Source organism: Choloepus didactylus, chromosome 2 (assembly GCF_015220235.1).
Source record: "Choloepus didactylus isolate mChoDid1 chromosome 2, mChoDid1.pri, whole genome shotgun sequence".
Classification (NCBI taxonomy): domain Eukaryota; kingdom Metazoa; phylum Chordata; class Mammalia; order Pilosa; family Megalonychidae; genus Choloepus; species Choloepus didactylus.
In genome coordinates, this window is record NC_051308.1 from 94,453,029 (window position 1) to 94,475,836 (window position 22,808).

General features: G+C 36.9%; 1 protein-coding gene across 4 annotated transcripts in view; it reads right to left on the minus strand.

The window, feature by feature from the left end:
- Positions 1-22,808, minus strand: part of C2H1orf112 (chromosome 2 C1orf112 homolog) — a 91,567-nt gene that overhangs the window by 4,050 nt on the left and 64,709 nt on the right. For all 4 annotated transcript variants that reach the window (XR_005215167.1, XM_037825378.1, XM_037825377.1 and 1 more), the window contains 6 exons: positions 13,069-13,191; positions 5,567-5,662; positions 3,775-3,888; positions 3,236-3,340; positions 2,529-2,609; positions 1,303-1,422 (listed from right to left, as the gene is read on the minus strand). Coding sequence is in view for 3 of the 4 variants with exons in the window: in XM_037825378.1 (XP_037681306.1) it covers positions 1,303-1,422; positions 2,529-2,609; positions 3,236-3,340; positions 3,775-3,888; positions 5,567-5,662; positions 13,069-13,191 (639 nt within the window). In the remaining variant the exon portion in view is untranslated. The remainder of the gene's footprint in view (positions 1-1,302; positions 1,423-2,528; positions 2,610-3,235; positions 3,341-3,774; positions 3,889-5,566; positions 5,663-13,068; positions 13,192-22,808) is intronic.

Sequence of the window (22,808 nt, forward strand, 5' to 3'; positions counted from 1 at the left end):
GAAATGCCATAATACCCACACTAAAATGATAAAAATAAAGAACATTCCTTTTGGACTACAGTAAAACTTATTAGAACAAATTGAAATTCTGTAAGAAAGTTTATGTGGAAATTTCATTCCAGTTCATTGGTTCTCCTTAAGGGCAGAGAACAACCTTTCCCATCCGTCCTTCCCACCCCTGCCCCTCCCCGTCACCAGCTCACCTGGAAAAATATGTAAAGTCACTTTTGGTTTGCACAGTGATGATATGGAATGTTATTACCAATTATTGCCCAAGGGCCAAGGAAACTAAATGCCTTGCTGTATGTAGTATACAACAAAGAAATGTCCTGTCTAATGGCCCCCATGAGAAATGCTGCCTAACCAAATAATGACAAATGAGTATTCTTCAGACATATCTCATAATTTGTCCTTACAAAAAAAGGGCAGAAATGTGAGTTTTCTAAATGCTTCCAGTTTTTCTTTTTAATGCTAAATTTGTATTGATGCACTCTGTAGTCTTCCAGATGCTTTTGGAGCCAGTTCAATAAACTGTCAGCCTCTCAAATGTCATAAGGAGCGGGGGGTGGGGGGACATGGTATTTTGGGGTCAAGACATGTTTATAATCACTCTTCCTAAGGAAGGTCATGAAGGCTTATTTAAACTGCTGTGATACATTTAACTTTATAGATTTCAGGCATGAAAGTTACATAGCTTGAAAACAAGTTATTGATATACACTTTAACTTTTCTTTTTATAAGAGTTGTAACTAAAACTTAACAGAACATTGTTTCTTTTATGTTTTACTATTCTAAATATACTGTTGGTGTTCAGAATAATAGTTTGATTATCCTTAGTGGTGTCAAATTTCTGCCTTTCAATCGGTAGATATGATTTTTAGACAAGGTAAAATATTAGGATGTTAGTGTGAGGAATAAGGCAAGGGATCAAACTAAACATTTTGGAAGGTAAGTTAACTGGTTTTCTTCTACCGTATTTATAACATTATTAGTACAACTTTTCCCAAAGTTTACTATAAATAATTGAAAGTTGTCTTTAGAGTATATTTGATATGATGCTTAAAACTATTTTTTTTTCTAGTTCCACCTATATACTATGTATTGGTAACCTTTCAGGAAGAAGAAATGTGGTTTTTAAAAGAACTACTATAAAATAGGAAAATTTTACATATCTAGTCTATTTGATTTATTTGAAATTCAGTATGAGGCCAAGAATCATATTAATTTCTGTTTTTATTATCACTAAGTAATAAGGCAGACTTCCCTTATTAAAGTTTGATCCATACTGAAAGAAGCTCATACCTGTAAGGATGACCCCCTTGCTTCTTCTGTAGTCACTTTAGCAAAGGGTCCCCAGAAAATACCTTTTTCCTGTTTAACACGTTCCACTCTGGCAGCCTCCGATTCATCCACAAACACAGTCTGCAAGAGACCATGAAAAGTAAGTAAAAATCAAATTTTAAGTGTTCTCTACTAGATAGCAAATGGTATAATATTCAGAAAATGAAAAGGCCAACAATTTGTGAATTTTAGTGTAAGATGATGAGTGTTAAACCATTCTGGCTTAGCCTCTGAACCAGGCAATCTTGGCAAGTTAGTTAAACTCATTTGTAACTCTGGCAGTTGTTATTAAATGCTTCTTAGTGTACTTTGGATAAAATCACTCTGCAATGCTCTCCGTCCTATGGAAAAGTTGTAGAGTCCTGTTTTCAGGAAAAAAGGAGTCTGCTAACCATGTACAGGCTGAGTAATTGGCAATAGCAATGTACACAAACATGTTCTTAAATCCAACTTATATACAATATATATTATGTATAATTATATATAATACAATATGGATGAAATGAATTGGATTTGATAGGTCTGTCAATAAGCATATTACAAAAAACAAAGAAATGTAGAATTTAAACATAATTCATTTTCTCCCAGTGTTCTAAATTTGTGATCGAACAGTTCTGCCAGTACTTAAATTAACCATGAACTTACAGTCTAACAGTATAGCCATGTAAGTTTCAAAGTATACATTAACATAGGGACCAAACTATTCAAAATTTTGGTTCCAACTATAAAAATGGCTTTAAAAATAATGTCATGGTCTTTGGAAAAACAGATCTCAGTCTCAGTCAGTGAGAAAAGCTGTGCCTAAATTATATCTGAAACACAGTAATAAAGGTGATCCTCTCAGGACTGCTATTGTACATGTGTAGCTAATTGTGATTAGTAATAACATAGGGAGGGATCCTCAAGTGCAGTGATTTTCCACATTAGCCAACTCACTGCTTGAATTATCAGTGCTATGCTATCCCAAACCCAGGCCAGGTAACCCCCAGTGTTTCACTTCTGTAACTTGTCATATGTGACTTGTAATATGGCCTCTGTTATTTAATACTCTGTGTCACCACTGTAAACACTGAAAAGATGAAACTAAGATGATATTCAAGTTGTTTACAATCATAATTTCAAAACCAAAGTTAAAGTGATAAAGAATAGAACATGGAATAGTACTATTTTGAGTCTATATAAAATACCTTCTCCAAAAAGGATACAACTTTGTTCTTAGTGTCTTCAGAACTGAGACACTGTGGAATTATCTCTTCATGATTTGTTCCCTATTAAGATTGATAAACAAGACCAATTTTAATATATTTTAACAATTTATATATACATACATTTAAGAGCTACTTTAAAAACTTTAAAAGAAAATAACTCAGTGCCAGAGGATACTCAAAAGATGATAACCTCATAGGTCTTTCCGAGTGCCTTAGGATAATGTAAATAATAACTTCTGCCCAAGTATAGTGTAGTAAGCTTTAATTACTTTTGATTAATTACTTTTGATCAGTCATAATTCCTCTGGACTCCCTTATACCAACGACATGACTGCCCAGCAACAGATAAAAGTGAAGGTACATGGAAGAATTTACTTCTTGGTAAAACCAAACAGGTTTAGGTCCATCAAACCTAACCCCTGAGTGTGAGTTGTATTATTATTCATCCCAGAAATGCTGTCAGGAAGAAAGTGCCTGTCTTAGTTTGAATGCTGTTTTGGTCCTTGCTAAATAAATAAATGGGAAAGTCACTTCATTTCTTGATCTCACTTGTAGATCCCGTAATTAGATAGTCAGTCAGTAATGTCCACCCCTGCAGAAAATTCTATGTCTAAGATATAGAAACACTTAAGAAATGTTTTTGGAATATTAATGAGGTCATACTGATTGATTGGTCTTATGCTTACCTCAGCAAACTGAGTAAATGCCTCTAAGGTATGCTGCTCTAGCAACCAATTCCTGTCAGCTAGCAGTAAGGCAAAAATACAAGACAGGCTGGGCAGAATTTTGTCCTAAAAAGAGAACCAAACCTTATTAAATAGAGAAAAAGAAACCTAAGATACATCCAATATGTCAGTTTTCTTAATTCTGTCCCAGTGAAAGCATTACAAAGAAGATTGCTGAGATAGCCCTTTGTCTTTATATTTCTTCTAAGAATCTTGGCTCAGCTGCTTTTAAGGAGCTACTAGCTGCAGGTGCATCTGAAGTCAAAAGATATAAATAAAAACAAAACAGGAAAGTAACTCCAGAACGGACAATTAACTTTTTATTACAGCATTCCTGCAAAAGCACCCTCTCTTTGTAAAATATATTTCTTTTTTTTTTCAAATTTCATGGTTAGCAATTCATGGAATGTCAGATATTTAAGGCCTAAAAATCCCTTAATTAATCTTACAGAGGTTTTCGGTTTAGTAACATAGGAAAAATGGAGTTGAGAGAGTACTACCTGGATAGCTTGCGGTATAAAAAGCTTTCCTAGAGAAGACAGAAAATCCAGCATTGCCAAACGTACATGGTCAGGAGGCTGTAATTCAAGTAGTGAGGTCTGCAAAGTTACCATCTAAAGAAGTGAAAACCAAAGAACAGTTATAAATGAAAACAATATTTTGTATCGATACAATGACTATCTAAGATTTGGATGGCAATGCAGGGGGAGAAGAAAAAACAAAACCCGCAACAGACAAATATTCCACAAAGCCTAAACTTCAAAGGTGGAATTTGAATAAAACAAATTAATGAGTCAGTTATTACAGTATTTCTTCCTACAACATCCTCCTGCCTCTAACCACTATAAAAATCACGTTTCTGAAAAACTTTATATACCGAGTCTTTAAAAATTATTTTGTATTTTAAATGTAGCAAGGGAAGTTATTATTTAAAGCAGGGATTAGCAAACTTTTCCTGTAAAGGACGAGCTATTTTCGGTTTTGCAGGCAACATGTTCTCTGTTACATATTCTTTATTTTACAACCCTTTAAAAGTGTAAAAACCATTAGCTCTTGCAGAGGGTCGAATTTAGCCAGGAGGCCAGTTTGCCAATCCTTGATTTAAAGGAACACTGAGGAAAAGGCTTCTATAAAGGAAGCAATATATGAAGCAAATGATCGCCTTCTCTTTGAAAAATGTACTGATGTTGAAATTTTAGAATTTTGGTTATTAATTTTTCAATAAAGGATTTTAGAACCTTTAGAAAATCAGTGAATTCATATTGTTGTATGCAGTATAATCTGAGTTATTTTACGGTATTCCCATTCTTTATAAATTAGTAATCCATGTTATACATATAGTAATTAAGAAATAAATTTAGTTAATAAATATCTGTTAAGGCTAACTTCTTGTATGTTACCATTAAGCAGAGCTACTAAAAAAAAATTTACTAGTTTCACTTCTCTTCCTCCTACCAGAAGATGTCATCTCTTCCATCATTTTCCTAAATAAGAAGAATTAGTTTCACCTTTTAACAGTTTTGGTCTTTTTCTTTTGCTACCTGACCCCAAGCTTAAAACAACTCTTGATTTTGGGGATCAATTCTGTCTAGCAAGGACTCATGGCAAAGTCTCTGAATCACTTCTGATAAGAATAAAATCCTTCCGTTTTCTCTCTTCATTGGCTTGGAACCTCCAAAAGAAGTGCATAACCAAGGAGCTACCAACAAGGGTACACCAGACAGTGACCCAAACTCTGAATGTCCTGGCCATATAAGCTGGTGGCCAGAAGGAAAGGTCATTTTATTTATTCAAAATTATTTTTGAATAAATTATTTTATTTATTCAAGATTATTTATTCAAAATTATTTCATTTATTCAAGGAAAGAATGAGAGTTATCCTTGATGTCGGTCACATGCCACACTTCCACAGTTGCTGAAATGCCTTTGAAAATGTTATAAATGCAAGTTCAGCAGATAAGCTGTTTACAACTCCTCAGGAATTTTTCTTGAGCAGTTAACAGCAACAACAAAAAGTTTTAACTGCTCAGTATCAGGGTAATAGTGAAGAAAATATAAGAGCTGAATTAACAGCTCAGTACACTAACAAGAATACTAGATGGAAGAAAAGAAACAAGAAGACATCCTTGAGAAAGACAAGCAAATGTGTGAAGCTTATGTTCAGTTCAATAATAAAGGAGTAACAAGCACACCGAGCAATAAGTCATTAAAAAGGACTGTAGGAAAATTACTTCAAAACATACCAGTCTCACAATTTCCTTAGCAAAGTATCAACTTGCTCACTTTTCTTACCTGACTTATCAGCTTAGGATCTAGAGTTTGAATGAAAAATCCCAGTAGTGGAAGTAAAAGGCTGAGTGTCTGTTGAACATAAAGTTGAGCAGTTACCTTCAATAAGAAACACAAAATAATTTTGGTGAAATTTTTTAATTACATGAGAAGAACTATAATAATAGCGACCTTTTACTGAGCATTTATTATACACCAAGTAATATGCTAAGTGCTTTATAGTGATTGCCTCCTTTAGGCCTTACAACAATTCTATGAGGTAGACATTATCCCCACTTTACTAATAAGTAAATAGGGTCAGAGAAGTTAAATAATTTGCTCAAGATCACATGGCTAGGAAAAAACAAAACCATGATTCAAACCCAACCTTGAAAGGGGATCCAATTGCTTTTGTCTGCCACTGGAAAACTTGTATTTTCTTTAGTCTTCTTAAATTTCTCTATTTTTAATTACAGAGGTTGTGGGTTCACAGAACAATCATGCACACAATACAGGACTCCCATATTACCACCCTATTATTAACACTTCCCATTGGTGTGGCACATTTGTTACAATTAATGAAATCACATTTTTATAACTGCACTATTAACTATAGTTCATGGTTTAACTTAAGGTTCGCTATTTGTGTTGTGCAATTCCATGTATTTTTTTAAAATGTTTATTCTGTTATATATACAATGTAACATTTCCGCTTTTAACTACATTCAAATATATAATTCAGTGATGTTAATTACATTCACAATGTTGTGCTACCATCACCAAAACTTTTACAACTGAAATAGAAACTCTGTACCTTTTAAACATTAACTCTCCATTCCCTACCTCCACCCTACCCCCTGGTAATCTATAATCTAGATTCTGACTCTAAAACTTTGTTAATTCTGATGATTTCTTATCAATGAGGTCATACAATAGTTGTCCTTTTGTGTCTGGCGTGTTGCAGTCAACATCTTCAAAGTTCATCAATACTACTGCATGCACCAGAAGTTCATTCCTTTTTAGGGCTGAATAATATTCCATCGTGTGTACATAATACATTTTGTTTATCCACCAGTGGAGGGGCACTTGGATTGCTTCAATTGTTTGGCAATTGTGAACATGCAGCTATGAACATCAGTGTGAAAATATCTGTTCAAATCCCTGCTTTTAATTCTTTTGGGTATATACCTAGAAGTGGGATTGCCAGGTCATACGGTGTGCCGGTTTGAATGTATTGTGTCCCCCAAATGCCATTATCTTTGTAGTTTTGTGGGGCAGGCGTTTTGGTGATGGTTGGATTTGCTTGGAATGTGCCCCACCCAGCTGTGGAAGATGATTCTGATGAGATATTCCCATGGAGGCGTGGCCCCGCCCATTCAGGGTGGGTCTTGATCGGTGGAGCTATATAAATGAGCTGAATCAGGGGGAGGAAAGGGAGTGCAGCTGGGAGTGATGTTTTGAAGAGGAGCAAGCTTGCTGGAGAGGAACGTCCTGGGAGAAAGCCGTTTTGAGGCCAGAGTTTTGGAGCAGACGCCAGCTGCCTTCCTAGCTAGCAGAGGTTTTCCGGACACCATTGGCCATCCTCCGGTGAAGGTACCCGATTGCTGATGTGTTTCCTTGGACGTTTTGTGGCCTTAAGACTGTAACTGTGTAGCGAAATAAACCCCCATTTTATAAAAGCCTATCCATCTCTGGTGTTTTGCATTCTGCAGCATTAGCAAACTAGAACATACGGTAATTCTGTAACTTTCTGAGGAACTGCCAAACTGTCTTCCACGGCAGCTACACCGTTTTACATTCCCACCAGCAATAAGTGGAACATGTTCCTGTTTCTCCACATCCTCTCCAACACTTGCAATTTTCCTTTTGTTTTAATAGTAGCCATTCTAGTGGGTGAAATACTATATCTTTGTGGTTTTGATTTGCCTTTCCCTAATGGCTAATGATGTTGAGCATCTTTTCATGTGCTTTCTGGTCACTTATGTATCTTCTTTGGAGAAATGTCTGTTCAAGTCTATTGACCATTTTTAAATTGGGTTGTCTGTCTTTTCGTTGTTGAGTTGAAGGATTTCTTTATATATTCTGGACACTAAACCTTTGTTGGATATGTGGTTTCCAAATATTTTCTCCATTGTGTAGCTTGCCATTTTACTTTCAGGCTAAGGTACTTTGAGGTGCAAAGGTTTTAATTTTGATGAGGTCCCACTTATCCATTTTTTCTTTTGTTGCTTGTGCTTTCAGTATAAAGCCTAAGAAACTATTGCCTGACACAAGGTTCTGAGATGGTTCCCTACATTTTCTTCTAGTTTTATAGTTCTGGCTCTTATATTTTAGGTCTTTGATCCATTTTGAGTTGATTTTTATATAGGGTGTGAAGTAGGGGCTCGTTCACCTTCATTCTTTTGCAAATGGAGATCCAGTTTTCCCAGCACCATATATTGAAGAGACTATTCCCAATTGAGTACCCTTGTAAAAAATCAGTTGGCCATAAATGTGAGGGTCAATTTCCATTGGTCTGTATGTCTGTCTTTGTGCTGGTACTACGCTGTTTTGATTACTGTGGCTTGTAATAAAGTTTAAATCCTCCAACTTCATTCTTCTTGAAAATTTCAAGATGGCTCTGGTTATTTGGGGCCACTTACTTTTCTGTATAAATTTGATGATTTTGCTTTTCCATTTCTGTAAAGAAGATTGTTGGTATTTTGCTTGGGATTGCATTAAATCTGTAAATTGTTTGGGGAGAATTGACTTAATATTTAGTTTTCCATTCCATGAACACAGAATATCCTAACATTTACTTTGGTCTTCTTTGGTTTCTTTTAGCAATGTTTTGTAGTTTTCTGTGTACAAGTCCTTTACATTCTTGGTTAGATTTATTCCTAGATATTTGATTCTTTTAGTTGCTATTGTAAATGGAATTCTTTTTCTTGATTTATTCTTCTGGTTGTTCACTGCTTATGTATATTAACACTACTAATTTTTGGGTGTTGACCTTGTACCCTGCCACTTTGCTGAATTTATTTATAAGCTCCAGAAGCTTTGTTGTAGATTTTTCAAAATTTTCTGCACATAGGATCATGTCATCTGCAAATAGGGAAAGTTTCACTTCTTTCTTTCCAATTTGGATTTGGATGCCTTTTAATTTCTTTTTTTTTTTTTTTTTTTTTTTTTTGGTCTAATTGCTCTAGTAGAACTTCTAGTACAATGTTCAATAATGGTGGTGACAGTGGGCATTCTTGTCTTGTTCCTGATCTTAGAAGGAAAGCTTTCAGTTGCTCACCATTGTGTATGATTTAGCAATTAGCTTTTCATATGGAAAGCTTTCAGTTGCTCACCATTGTGTATGATTTAGCAATTAGCTTTTCATATATGCCCTTTATTGTGTTCAGTAAGTTTCCTTCTATTCCTATTTTTCTACATGTTTTTTATCAAGAAGGAGTGCTGGATTTTGTCAGATGCCTTTTCTGCATCAATTGGAATGATCATGTGGTATTTTTCCTTCATTCTGTTAATGTGGTGTATTACATTAATGGCTTTTCTTATGCTGAACCACCCTGCATAACAGGGATAAATACCACTTGACCACAGTGTATTATTCTTTTAAAATGCTTTTGGATTCAGTTTGTTAGTATTTTGTTGAAGATTTCTGCATCTATAATCATGAAAAATATTGGTCCGTAATTTTCTTTCATTGTGGTATCTTTATCTGCTTTGGTATGGCCTTGCAGAATGAATTAAGAAGTGGTCTCTCCACTTGAATTTTTTAAAGATTATGAGCAGGACTGGTGTTCGTTATTCTACGCATATTCAGTAAATTTCCCCTGTGAAGCCATCTTATCCTGAGCTTTTCTTTGTTGTGAGGTTTTTGTTAACTGAATTCTCCCTTCGCATCTGTCAGCATTAGCTTCATATATTTTGGGGTTCTGATGTTAGGTGCATATATATTTATAATTGTTACATCTTCTTGTTGAGTTGCATGTCAGTAAATAATGACAGTCTTTGTCCCTTGTAACTGTTTTTGTCTGATAGCCTATTTTATCTAATATTAGTAGAGCCACCACAGACAGCCTTCTTGGTTACTACTTGCATGTTATGTATTTTTCTATCCTTTCACTTTCAACCTACTTATGTCTTTGAATTTAAGGTGAGTCTCTTGTAGAAAGCAGATGGCTGGGTCAGGCTTTTTATTCATTCTGCAATCTCTGCCTTTTGAGGGGAGAATTTAAACCATTTTCCTTTAAAGTCTACTGATAAAGTAGAACTTTCTTCTGCTATTTTGGTATTTAGTCTTAGTACATCGTATACCTTTTTTGTCCTTCAATTCTTCCATTAATATTTACTTTCATATTTATTCAGTTTTTTGTATTGTAGCGTATTGAGTCCCTTCTCATTTCTAGCTATATTTTTCAGTTATTTTCTTTGAATTTATCATGGAGTTAAAATTTAACATCTTAAAAATATAACAAGCATATCTGATTTGATACCAACTTGATTTCAATAGCAGACATCTACACTGTACCTATGTCCCTCTATCCCCTACCTTTTTTATACTTGTTACAGATTACACAGATATAATGGACTGTATATCCAAACCATAGATTTATCATTACTTTTTATGCATTTGCATTTTAGCACCTGTATGAAGTGAGGAGTTACCTACCAAACAATACAATAATACTGGCATTTATAACTACCCAAATGGTTAACTTTACCAGAGATCTTTATTTCTTTATGCTGCTTTGATTCACTGTCTAGCATCCTTTCCTTTCAGTCTGAAGACCTCCCTTTAGCATTGATTGTAGGGCAGGTCTAGTGGGGATGAACTTCCTCAGCTTTTGTTTTTCTCGGAATGTCTTAGTCTCTCCCTCATTTTTTGACAGAAAGTCCCTCCATATACATACTTCTTGGTTGGCAATTGTTTTCTTTCAGCACTTCAAGTATTTCAACCCACTTCCTTCTTGCCACCGTGGTTTCTATTGAGAAATTGGCACTTAATGTAATTGGGACTCCCTTGTACATAAACACTGCTTTTCTCTTGCAGCTTTCAGAACTCATTCCTTGTCCTCTGCATTTGGCAATTTGATCAGTATGTGACAGGCATGTATTTCTTCAAGTTTATTCTGTTTGGTGTTCTCTGGGCTTTTAGATGGGCATATTCACATCTTTTGCTACATTTGGGAAGTTTTCTGTCATTCTTTCAATATTCCTTCTGCTCCTTTCTGTCTCCCTCTGAGACTCCCATAATACATATATTGGTACACTTGATATCTCACAGGTCTCTTAGGCATTTTCACTTTTTAAAATTCTTTTTTTCTTTCTGTTCTCAGCTTGAGTCATTTCAATTATCTTGTCTTCAAGTTCATTCATTCTTTCTTCTGCCAACTCCAATCTGCTGTTTAAACCTTCCTGGGAATTTTTCATTTCATACATTGTGGCCTTCAACTCCAGTAGTTCTGTTTGGTTCCTTTTTAAAATTTCTATCTCTTTATAAAAATTCTCATATTGCTCATTCATTCTTTTCCTGTTATCCTTTGATTATTTCTCTGTATATTTCATTATCTCCTTGAACATACTTAAGATCAGTTTTTTAAAGTCTTTGTCTGGTATGTCCAGAATCTGGTTTTGTTCATTGGTATTTTTTTTAATTTTTATCCTCTTCCTTTGGATGGCCCATCATTTCCTGTTGTAATCTTTTGTTGCACACTGAACATTTTAATATTTTAAGATGTTAACTCTGGGATTTATTCCCTGAGATGTCTGTTTCTTTATTTGTAACCAGCTGGTTTTATGACAGATTTTCTTGAGTGTCAACCCTCCTATCCATCCAAGGTGAATGCAAAGTACAGGATCCTTCCTCTCTTTTGTTGGGCACGACTTATCCTGAGCTTATGCTTGCTAGTGGCATTAGGAGTTCCCCTGTTTGCAGAAGACTGACCCCTCTGCTTCCCAGGAGACAGAGCTTCTCCCTCTCCTTCAACTCCTGGACTAAAAGCAGGTAATTCTTTGCCCCAGGCTGTCTGCCTCATTGCTTTTTTACACTGCTTTCGTTGTCTCAAGCTGCTTTTGTCTGGATTGCAAAATCTGGTGGATGGGGTGCAAACTGGAGAGGAGTTTCCCAAGTCAGTCTTTCTAAGCTGGAAAAAGGCCAGGGAACCACAAGGGGAGTGCTGGCCAGCTCTAAAGTGCCCTGGAGACAAGATGAGGGAGGGGCCAGGAAGGAAGCCAGGGGTGTCTTCCACTTCTCCCCAAAGCTGTACTTTCTTGACCTGCTGAACAAATTCAGCCCTCCAACTGTCCTCCACAGCCTTTGTCCAGAGTGGGCTGGAACAATGGCCACCCTCAGCGCGAGTACCCAAGCGATCAGAAGTAGCTTATCAAAAGCTGGGATCAGTAAATAACCCTTGCCCACCCTGGATCCTGGGGAAGTAGATTTGTCTGTCCCTTTCTGGCATCAGCAATCTATGCCAAGGGCCAGACAATACTTCTCTCAGGTACCTGCCGCAAGAGTGGGGGGTGGGCAACCTCTGCAGAGAAATCAGTTCACTGGTATTTACCATAATTTACTAGCCTCTTCCTCCTGCTCTTCCCTGCATGCTATACAGTGTTCTACTGGACTCTGGAGTTTTGAAATAGTTGATTCAGACAGTTCCTGTCCGTTTAATAGATGTTCTGGTGGAGAGGCTGATTCTTGGAGCCTCCCACAATCCTCCTCCTCAAATTTCTATTACTCTTTTCCATAATTACTATTTATATCATATTGTAAGCTTTATCCCTGGCACAGAGATACTCAATGAATACTTGTTGAATAATTTTTGAAGAGCAAAAGAAAGCACTTGTTGAAGTCAAAATACTGCAGCAGGGAAGTCTCTGACCATACATATACACTAATGATAAAACCTTATCTGCAAAATCATTTCTTTTATATCCAAAAAGTATGGATGTTGCCTTCAGCTTCCACTGGTTTAGTCAAAGAAAAATATGTTCCTACTTAGTCAAAGAAAACAAATGGCATATTTGTTATATTTTTAAACTTAGAAACTTAAGTGAAGTTTATCACGTGAGATATATATCATATCATATATCTTAGTAATTCTACTCTAATCATCACTCAGTCTCTTGGTGGTGCTGGGAAAGAGGAATATAAATTAGCAAAATCCATTCATTTGTCTCTTCAAGCCAGATGACGCTCTGTTGCCCAAAAGACTTTATAAATGATCCTAGAATCACAGAAATAGGTGACATTAACTTAATAGTAAACAGGAACAATTAGTAGGGGCAGAATTTTTTGTTGTTGTTAAAGTTTTAGAGTTCAACTGACTGTCATTGTCACTAGTAATTATATTACAGTACAATTCTATCACATTCTAAAAAAGAATACAAATAGGTAGTTTAACTTCATATTACACATTCTACCAAGCATACAAAGAAATGAAATTAATTTTACCTTATAGAGAAATTCCAATTCTGTTCTCTTTTCAGTATTCCTTTATTTGTTCTTCAAGCAAATAATGAGTTGTTTTCCTTACCTGTTCAATATTTAAAAAAGCCCACAGCTGACTTCCAACTTCCATAACTGCAGTTTGTTGTCCAATATCCAAAGCTTCACCAGAAGAATTACAAACAGCAAGTAAAGTGGAAAGTGCAGTGTTCTAAAGGGGAGAGAGAGAAGGAAAGGCCTTTAGACACTCTCAGAAGCCCAATTACCCAGAGGTTATAAGAGTTAATAATTCTTTGCCAAAATCCATAATAATAATCTCAAGAATACTGGTGCCAAAGCCATCTTTTCAGTTATTTCTTTAATAAAAGTATATTTTATTAAAACTATGTACAACACCATTTGCTTCATTTTTCTAAATCTTTTTTCTTTTTAGGATGAAAATAACTTGAAATGAAACTAGCATTATATTTCAATAGTTTTCATAAAAATGGTCAGTTATTGTTAAGCTAATTGATAATATTCAGCATTTAAAACTTTTTCCCCCACGTTATAGACCCAAAAGTGTTTTCACTTTAGTAGATTTTTAGTTGCTGTTGTTTTATAATTAATTTTTAAAATTCCTCACAAGAGTGACATCATCAACATGGTGATGTAAACAGCTACTGAAAACTTCTCTCCAGAGATTCAACAACAAAAAAGGACAATTCTGAATTACCTGAAACTCTAATATAGACTGGAGAAAGACCGTGCAAAGGCCGAACTGAAGAAAGAGAAGAAACATCAGCAGGCAGACAAGCAAATAAGTGTCCGGCCTGGAAAACCGCCAGGGATAGGGCAGCCAAGCCATAGATGAACAGGTGAGGGTCCAGCCTGGAAAGTCGCCAGGGGAACAGACAGCCGAGCCACAGACAAGTAGACCCGCAGCAAAGAACCCCTGTGCCAGGGACAGGCCATTGCAGCTGGCAGAGGAGAGTGGAAGGGGTTAGCTCTCCACGCCCTATGCAGCCATCTTTGCAGCTGGCTGGGAGACACCACTGCACAATGCCACAGCTGAAAGCCTCCTTAATGGAATTCAGGATTTGATGGGCTTGTGACAGCATCCACCCTTCCTCCACAGGAGCCTACAGTGTGCACAGACTAGAGGCAAGGGTTCCACATGGAATTGCCAGGAACCCTCCCCAAATCCAAATCTCAGGGATCTGTGGTTACCCCGCAGAGGGACTGCAGAGCATTTGAACTGGGGGTGGGGGGAGGGGGAGATACACAGGTCTGTAGCCCCAGGGTACACTACCTGCAGCCCCAGGAAGGCTTGGATCACTGTGTTCTGAAGCGGTCTCCTTGCCAAACTACATAGGGCATGCCCCTTCACCCCAGGTCTGGCGGTCCCCACTGCACAAGAAAATTGGTACACTGATAGGACTTCCACATGGTTTGGACCCCATTTAACGCAGAGACGAAATTTGAGAGACCTAGCTTGAGGGTAAGAGGTGGCTCAGGAGTGCCATCTGCTGATAGCTTAGGGAAAGTGCACTCCCCCAAGCTGTAGCTCTGTCAAATTATAGATAAGCATTCAAATAAGCCTACATACCCTAAAAGAACCCTTTCAAGATAAGCAAATGCCAAGAGGCCAAAAACAACAGAAAATTATAAAGCATATGACAAAACCAGAACACATGGGTAACCCAAATGCCCAAGTTAAAAAGCCAGAGGAGAATTTGGAGCAATTAGTCAAAGAAGTACTCACCAACATCAATATCATGGCTCAGGATGTAAAGAATATGAAGAAGACCCTAGAAGAGCATAAAGAAGAATCTGAAAGAGTAAATTAAAAAAAGAAAATAGCAGATCTTATGGAAATAAAAGATTCTGTTGATCCACGTAAGACCATATTTGAAAAAGTAGAGGAAAGAATTAGCAGACTCAAAGATAGTGTGGTAGAAAGTGAAAGCACAAAAGAAATGATGAAAAAAATAGAAAAATTTGAAGTAGATCTCAGGAAATGGACAACATGAAGCACACAAATATAAGAATCATCGGCATTCCAGAAGGGGAATTGAAAGTAAAGGGCTAGGAAGACTACTCAAAGACACTGTTGGGGAAAACCTCCCAACCCTTCTAAAAGACATAAATATGCAAATCATAGATGCCCAATGAATTCCAAATAGAATAAATCCAATAAACCCACTCCAAGACATATTCTGATCAGATTATCAAATGCTGAAGAGAAGGAAAAAGTTCTGAAAGCAGCAAGAGAGAAGCAATTCAACACATAAAAGGGAGACAACATAAGACTAAGTAGTGACTACTCAGTGGCCACCATGGAGGTGAGAAGGCAGTGGTATGACATATTTAACATTCTGAAAGAGAAAAATTGCCAACCAAGAATTATTTGTCCAGCAAAGCTCTCCTTCAAATTTGAGGGAGAGCTTAAAATTTTCACAGACAAACAAATGCTGAGAGAATTTTCCAACAAGAGACCTGTTCTACAAGAAATACTAAAGGGAGCTCTACTCTCTGAGAAAAAAAAGAAAGGAGAGGTCTGGAGAAGGGCACAGAACTGAAGAGCTTTAGTAAGGGTAACTTAAAGGAAACAAAGGGAGAGGAAAAAATACATCTCACAAATAAAACCCAAAAGATATGATGGCTGATTCAAGAACTGCCTTCACAATAATAACATTGAATGTGAATGGATTAAACACCCCAATTAAAAGATATAGATTGGGAGAGAGATCCAAGATGGCAGCACAGAGAGGAGTGGAAGACTGTTAGTCCCCCCTGGAACAATTCATAAACGACCAAAAAGCTAGTAAATAACCTGGAATAACTGTGGGGAGACAAACGTGACTGTCCATACATCATCCACCAACCTGAACTGGGAGGAATGCCTGAGATCGCAGCATAAAATCTGTAAGTAAAAACTGTGGACCCACACCGAGAGCCAAGAGCCCCTCCCTCACGGAAGCCTCGCTGTGCTAGAGAGCAGCACTCTCTCAGCCCAGCTCCAACTAGGGTTTTAATGTTAACTGCTCAATACAGATAGCGAATCCCCAAGAAGCAGACAGAGGCTTTTGGTGACAACTGACCTTGGGAGAGTCAGAGGACATATCTATCTCAGGATGGGGAACACAGAGGATCAGGTGCTATCTCTGGCTGACGGGTGAATCTGGGAGCTTTCTGTCCCTTTCTCTCTCTGTGGTTCTCCAGCCTCAGCTGTTTTCAGCCTGTAGTGCTTTGCAGTAAAGAAAGCCTCAGCCATTTTTAAATCGCAGCACTATGACCAGCAGAGTCACAGAAACAAACAACTTATTGATATGCAGCTGACCTCTCTGGAGGGGGCACAGCTTCCCAAGAGGAAAGGGAGGGGCCTAGCTCTAAGGGCCTGCCTTATCGGAACCAGACCCCAAAGCCTGGGGGAGGAGAGCCATGGGCCACACCTCCTTATACCAGCCAGTGACAGGCTGACAGGTGCACCTGTCAATCCTCTAAGAAAAACCGTCAGGGAAACCGGATACTGAATATTTCCTCCTGCTGTGACCTGAGCCTGTTCTTGTCTGGGAAAACTTGATTGGGGTGGCCTAGGAGGTCAGATGCCTAGACAACAGAAAACTACAACCTACACTAAGAAAAACGAAGTTATGGCCCAGTCAAAGGAACAAACATACACTTCAACTGAGATACAGGAATTTAAATAACTAATGCTAAATCAATTCAAAAAGTTTAGAGAAGATTTGGCAAAAGAGATAAAGACTATAAAGAAAACACTGGGCATAATAAGGCAGAAATCAAAAGTTCAAAAAAACAACTAGTAGAATCTATGGAAATGAAAGGCACAACACAAGAGACGAAAGACACAATGGAAACATACAACAGCAGATCTCAAGAGGCAGAAGAAGACACTCAGGAACTGGAGAACAAAACACCTGAAAGCCTACATACAAAGGAACAGATGGAGAAAAGAATGAAAAAATATGAGCAACGTCTCCGGGAACTTAAGGATGAAACAAAGTACAAGAATGTATGTATCATCGGTGTCCCAGAAGGAGAAGAGAAGGGAAAAGGGGCAGAAGCAATAATAGAGGAAATAATCAATGAAAATTTCCCATCTCTTACGAAAGACATAAAATTACAGATCCAAGAAGTGCAGCCGTACTCCAAACAGAATAGATCTGAATATGCCTATGCCAAGACACTTAATAATCAGATTCTCTAACATCAAAGACAAAGAGAGAATCCTGAAAGCAGCAAGAGAAAAGCAATCCATCACATATGAAGGAAGCTTAATAAGACTATGTGCGGATCTCTCAGCAGAAACCATGGAGGCAAGAAAGAAGTAGTGTGATATATTTAAGATACTGAAAGAGAAAAACTGCCAACCAAGAATCCTATATCCAGCAAAGCTGTCCTTCAAATATGAGGGAGAGCTCAAAATATTTTCTGACGGACAATGAGACACTTTGTGAACAAGACACCCACCCTACAGGAAATATTAAAGGGAGCACTATAGAGTGATAGGAGAAGACAGGAGTGCGTGGTTTGGAACACCATTTTGGGAGATGGTAGCACAGCAATGTAAGTACACTGAACAAAGATAACTATGAATAAGGTTGAGAGAGGAAGGTTGGGAGCATGTGAGACACCAGAAGAATGGAGGAAAGATAAAGAATGGGACTGTGTAACTTGGTGAAATCTAGAGTGTTCAACAATTGTGATAAAATGTACAAATATGTTCTTTTACGAGGGAGAACAAGCAAATGTCAACCTTGCAAGTTGTTAAAAATGAGGAGGCATTGGGGAAGGGATGCAATCAACATAAATTAGAGACTGTAACTAACAGAATCATTGTATTATGCTTCCTTTAATGTAACAAAGGCAATATACCAAGGTAAATGCAGATAAGAGGGGGGTATAGGGGAGGCGTGTTAAGACACTTGACATTGGTTGTGTTGTCTGACTCTTTACTTTGATTTAAGGTTATCTTTCCTTTTGCTGCTTCCTAGCTGTCATTCTTTTTTCCTCTTTCTTTTTTCTTTCTCTTTTGCCTCTCTACCTTCTTTGACTCTCCCTCCTGCCTTGTGGAAGAAATGTAGATGCCCTTATATAGATAGTGGTGAAGGTGATAAACACATAAATATGGGACCATAGAGAGACCCATCAATTGTTTACTTAGGATGGAATGTATGACGTGAATAAAACCATCTAAAAAAGAAAATGGGTTGATGAATAAACCTCAAGGGCAATATACTGAATGAAATAAGCCAGACACATAAGGACAAATATTGCAGGGTCTCACTGATAGGAACTAATTATAATATGTAAACTCATAGACATGAAATATAAAGTACCAAGATATAGGATAAGGCTAAAGAATGGGGAGTGGTTGCTTAGTATGAGCAGAATGTTCAACTAGGATGAACTTAAATGTTTGGAAATGAACAGAGGTGTCAGTAGCAAGATGTGAGAATAACTAACAGTGCTGAATGGTACGTGAATGAGGTGGAAAGGGGAAGCTCAGAGTCATATATGTCACCAGAAGGAAAGTTGGAGGTCAAAAGATGGGAATGTATTAAACTGAATCTTTTGGTGGGCAATGTCCATGATTAACTGTACAAATATTAGAAATCTCTTCCATGAACCAAAAAAAATGTATGACAATACAATTAGAAGTTAATAATAGAGGGGCATATAGAGAAAAATATATACCTGTTGCAAACTATATACTACAGTTAGTAGTATTTCAACATTCTTTCATAAACAGTAACAAATGTACTATACCAGTACTACGAGTCAACAATTAAGGGGGATTGGTTAGGGATATGGGAGGATTCGAGTTTCCTTTTTTTTTTTTTTTCCCCTTTTTTTTCTTTTCTCATCTTTCGCTTTATTTCTTGTCTGGAGTAATGAAAAGTGTCTAAAAATTGAAAAAAAATTAAGTGTGGTGATGGATGCACAGCTGTATGAGGGTACCAGGAGCAACTGATTATATACTTTGAATCTCTGGATAACTGTATGATATATGAACAATCTCAATAAAAATTAAAAAAAAAAAAAGGATAGATTGGCAGGATGGATTAAAAAATACGAACCATCAATATGTTACTTACGAGAGACTCATCTTAGACCTAGAAACACAAAGAAATTGAAAGTGAAGGATGGAAAAAAATATTCCATGCAAGCTATAGCCAGAAGAAAGCAGGGGTAGCAATATTAATCTCAGACAAAATAGACTTTAAATGCAAGGATGTCAAAAGAGACAAAGAAGGACACTACACACTAATAAAAGGGACAATTCAACAAGAAGAAATAACAATCATAAATGTCTATGAGCACAATCAAGGTGCCCCAAAGTACATGAGACAAACACGGCAAAACGGAAGGAAGCAATAGATGTTTGCACAATAATAGTGGGAAACTTCAATACTTCACTCTCTTGTATAGATAGATCAATCAGACAGAGGACCAATAAGGAAACTGAAAAAGTAAACAATGTGATAAATGAATTTGACTTAACGGACTTATATAGAGCATTACACCCCAAATCACAAGGATACACATTGTTCTCTAGTGCTCATGGAACTTTCTCCAGGATGGATCATATGCTGGGGCATAAAACAAGACTCAGTAAATTTAAAAAGACCAAAATTATTCCAAGCACATTCTCTGACCACAATGAAATACAACTCGAAGTTAATAACTATCAAAATCTAGAACATTCACAAATATCTGGAAGTTAAACAACACACTCCTAAACAATCAGAGGGTTAAAGATGAAATTTTAAGAGAAACTGCTAAATATTTAGAGATGAATGAAAACAAGAACACAACATATCAAAACTTAGGGGATGCAGCAAAGGCAGTATTGAGGGGGAAATTCATAGCTCTAAATGCATACATTAAAAAGGAAGAAAGAGCTAAAATCAAAGAACTAATGAAGCAACTGAAGAAGCTAGAAAACGAATAGCAAACTAATCCTAAATCAAGAGGAAGAAAAGAAATAACAAGTATTAAAGCAGAAATAAATGATAAAGAAAACAAAAAAATGAGAATAAATAAAACCAAAAGCTGGTTCTTTGAGAAGATCAACAAGATTGACCACCCCTTAGCTAGACCGACAAAATAAAAAAGAGAGAAGACCCAAATAAAATTATAAATGAGAGAAGGGACATTACTGCAGATCCCGAAGAAATTTAAAAATTCATAAGAGGATACTATGAACAACTGTACACCAACAAACCAGATAATTTAGAGGAAATGGACAACTTCCTGGAAACACATGTACAAAGCAGACTGACCAAAGAAGAAATAGAAGAACTCAATGAACTAATCACAAGCAGAGATCCAATCAGTCTTCAAAAAGCTTCCCACAAATAAAAGCCCAGGACCAGATGGCTTTACAGGGGAATTCTACCAAACTTTCCAAAAAGAATGGACACCAATCTTAATTAAACTCTTTCAAAAAATTGAAGAAAATGTAATACAACCTAACTCATTTTATGAAGCCAACATCACTCTAATACCAAAACCAGGTTAAGATGCTACAAGAAAACTATAGGCCAATCTCCTTCATGAATACAGAGGAAAAAATTCTCAACAAAATACTTGCAAATCGAATCCAAAGACACATTTAAAAAATCATACACCATGAGCAAGTGGGGTTCATTCCAGGCACGCAAGCATGGTTCAGCATAAGAAAATCAATTAATATAATATAACACATTAACAAATCAAAAGGGAAAAATCAAACGATCATCTCAATAGATGCTGAAAAAGCAGTTGACAATATCCAGCATCCTTTTTTGATAAAAACACTTCAGAAACCAGGACTTGAAGGAAACTTCCTCAATATGATAAAAGGCATATATGAAAAACCCACAGCCAGCATAGTACTCAATGGCAAAAGACTGAAAGCCTTCCCTTTAAGATCAGGAACGAGACAAGGATGCCCACTGTCACCAACGTTATTCAACATTGTGCTAGAAGTCCTAGCCTGAGCAATCCAGCAAGACAAAGAAATAAAAGTCATCCAGATTGGAAAGGAAGAAGTAAAACTGTCATTATTTGCAGATGACAGGATCTTATATTTGGAAAACCCTGAGAAATCGATGACACAGCTACTTGAGCTAATTAATTTAGCAAAGTAGCAGGATACAAGATTAATGCACATAAGTCAGTAATGTTCCTATACACTAGAAATGACCTAACTGAGGAGGCAAGCAAGAAAAAGATTCCATTCTCAATAGCAACTAAAAAAATCAAGTACCTAGGAATAAACTTAACCAAAGATGTAAAAGACCTATACACAGAATATTACATAACTTAACTAAAAGAAACAGCAGGGTACCTAAAAAGATAGAAAATATTCCATGTTCATGAATAGGAAGGCTAAATGTCGTTAAGATGTCAATTCTACCCAAATTCATCTACGGATTCAATGCAATTCCAATCAAAATTCCAATAACCCACTTTGCAGACTTGGAAAAGCTAATTATCAGATTTATTTGGAAAGGAACGATGCCTGACATTGGTAAAAACATTCTAAAAAAGAAATAAGAAGTGAGAGGTCTTACTTTGAAGCTTACTATAAAGCCACAGTAGTCAAAACAGCATGATATTGGCACAAAGACAGACTTATTTATCAATGGAATGAAATTGAGAATTCGGAAATAGACCCCAGATCTAGAGTTGATTGATCTTTGATAAGGCCCCCAAACCCACTGTGCTGGTTTGTATATATTATGTCCCCCAGAAAAAGCTATATTCTTTAATGCAATCTTGTAGGGGCAGACGTATTAGTGTTGATAAGGTTGGAATCTTTGGATTAGAATGTTTCCATGGAAATATGACCCACCCTACTGTGGGTAAAAAGTTTGATTAGATTATTTCCATGGAGGTGTGGCTCCATCCATTCAGCATGGATTTTGATTGGTTACTGGAGTACTTTAAAAAGAGCCACATAGGCCCAGACGCTTGCTGTAGCTTACAGATACATTTTGAAGACAGCCGTTGAAAGCTGACATTTTGGAGAATGCCATTTTGAAATGCAACCTGGGAGCAAGCCGACTCCAGCCACGTGCCTTCCCAGCTAACAGAAGTTTTCTGGATGCCAATGGCCTTGCTCCAGTGAAGGTACCCTATTGTTGATGCCTTACCTTGGACACTTATGCCCTTAATACAGTAACTTTGTAACCAAATAAACCCCCTTTAAAAAAGCCAATCCACTTCTGGTATTTTACATGAATGGCAGCATTAGCAAACTGGAACACCCACTGAACTGGGACATATCAGTCATTTAACAAATGGGGCTGGGAAAACTGGATATACATATCCAAAAGAATGCAATAGGACCCCTACCTCATACCCTACACAAAAATTAACTCAAAGTGGATCAAAGACCTCAGTATAAGCGACAGTACCATAAAACTCCTGGAAGATAATATGGGGAAACATCTTCAAGACCTCATATTAGGAGGTCGCTTCTTAGACCTTACACCCAAAGTACAAGCAACAAAAGAAAAAATAGATAAATGGGAACGCCTCAAAATTAAAAGCTTCTGTACCTGAAAGGAATTTGTCAACAAGGTGAAGAGGCAGACAACTCAATGGGAAAAAATATTTGGAAACCATGTATCTGATAAAAGACTGAATCTTTCATATATTAAGAAATCCTACAACTCAATGACAATAGTACAAACTACCGAATTATAAAACGGGCAAAAGATATGAAAAGATATTTCTCTGAAGAAGAAATACAAATGGCTAAAAAAGATAGGAAAAAATGTTCATCTTCACTAGCTATTAGGGAGACGCAAATTAAGACTACAATGAGATATC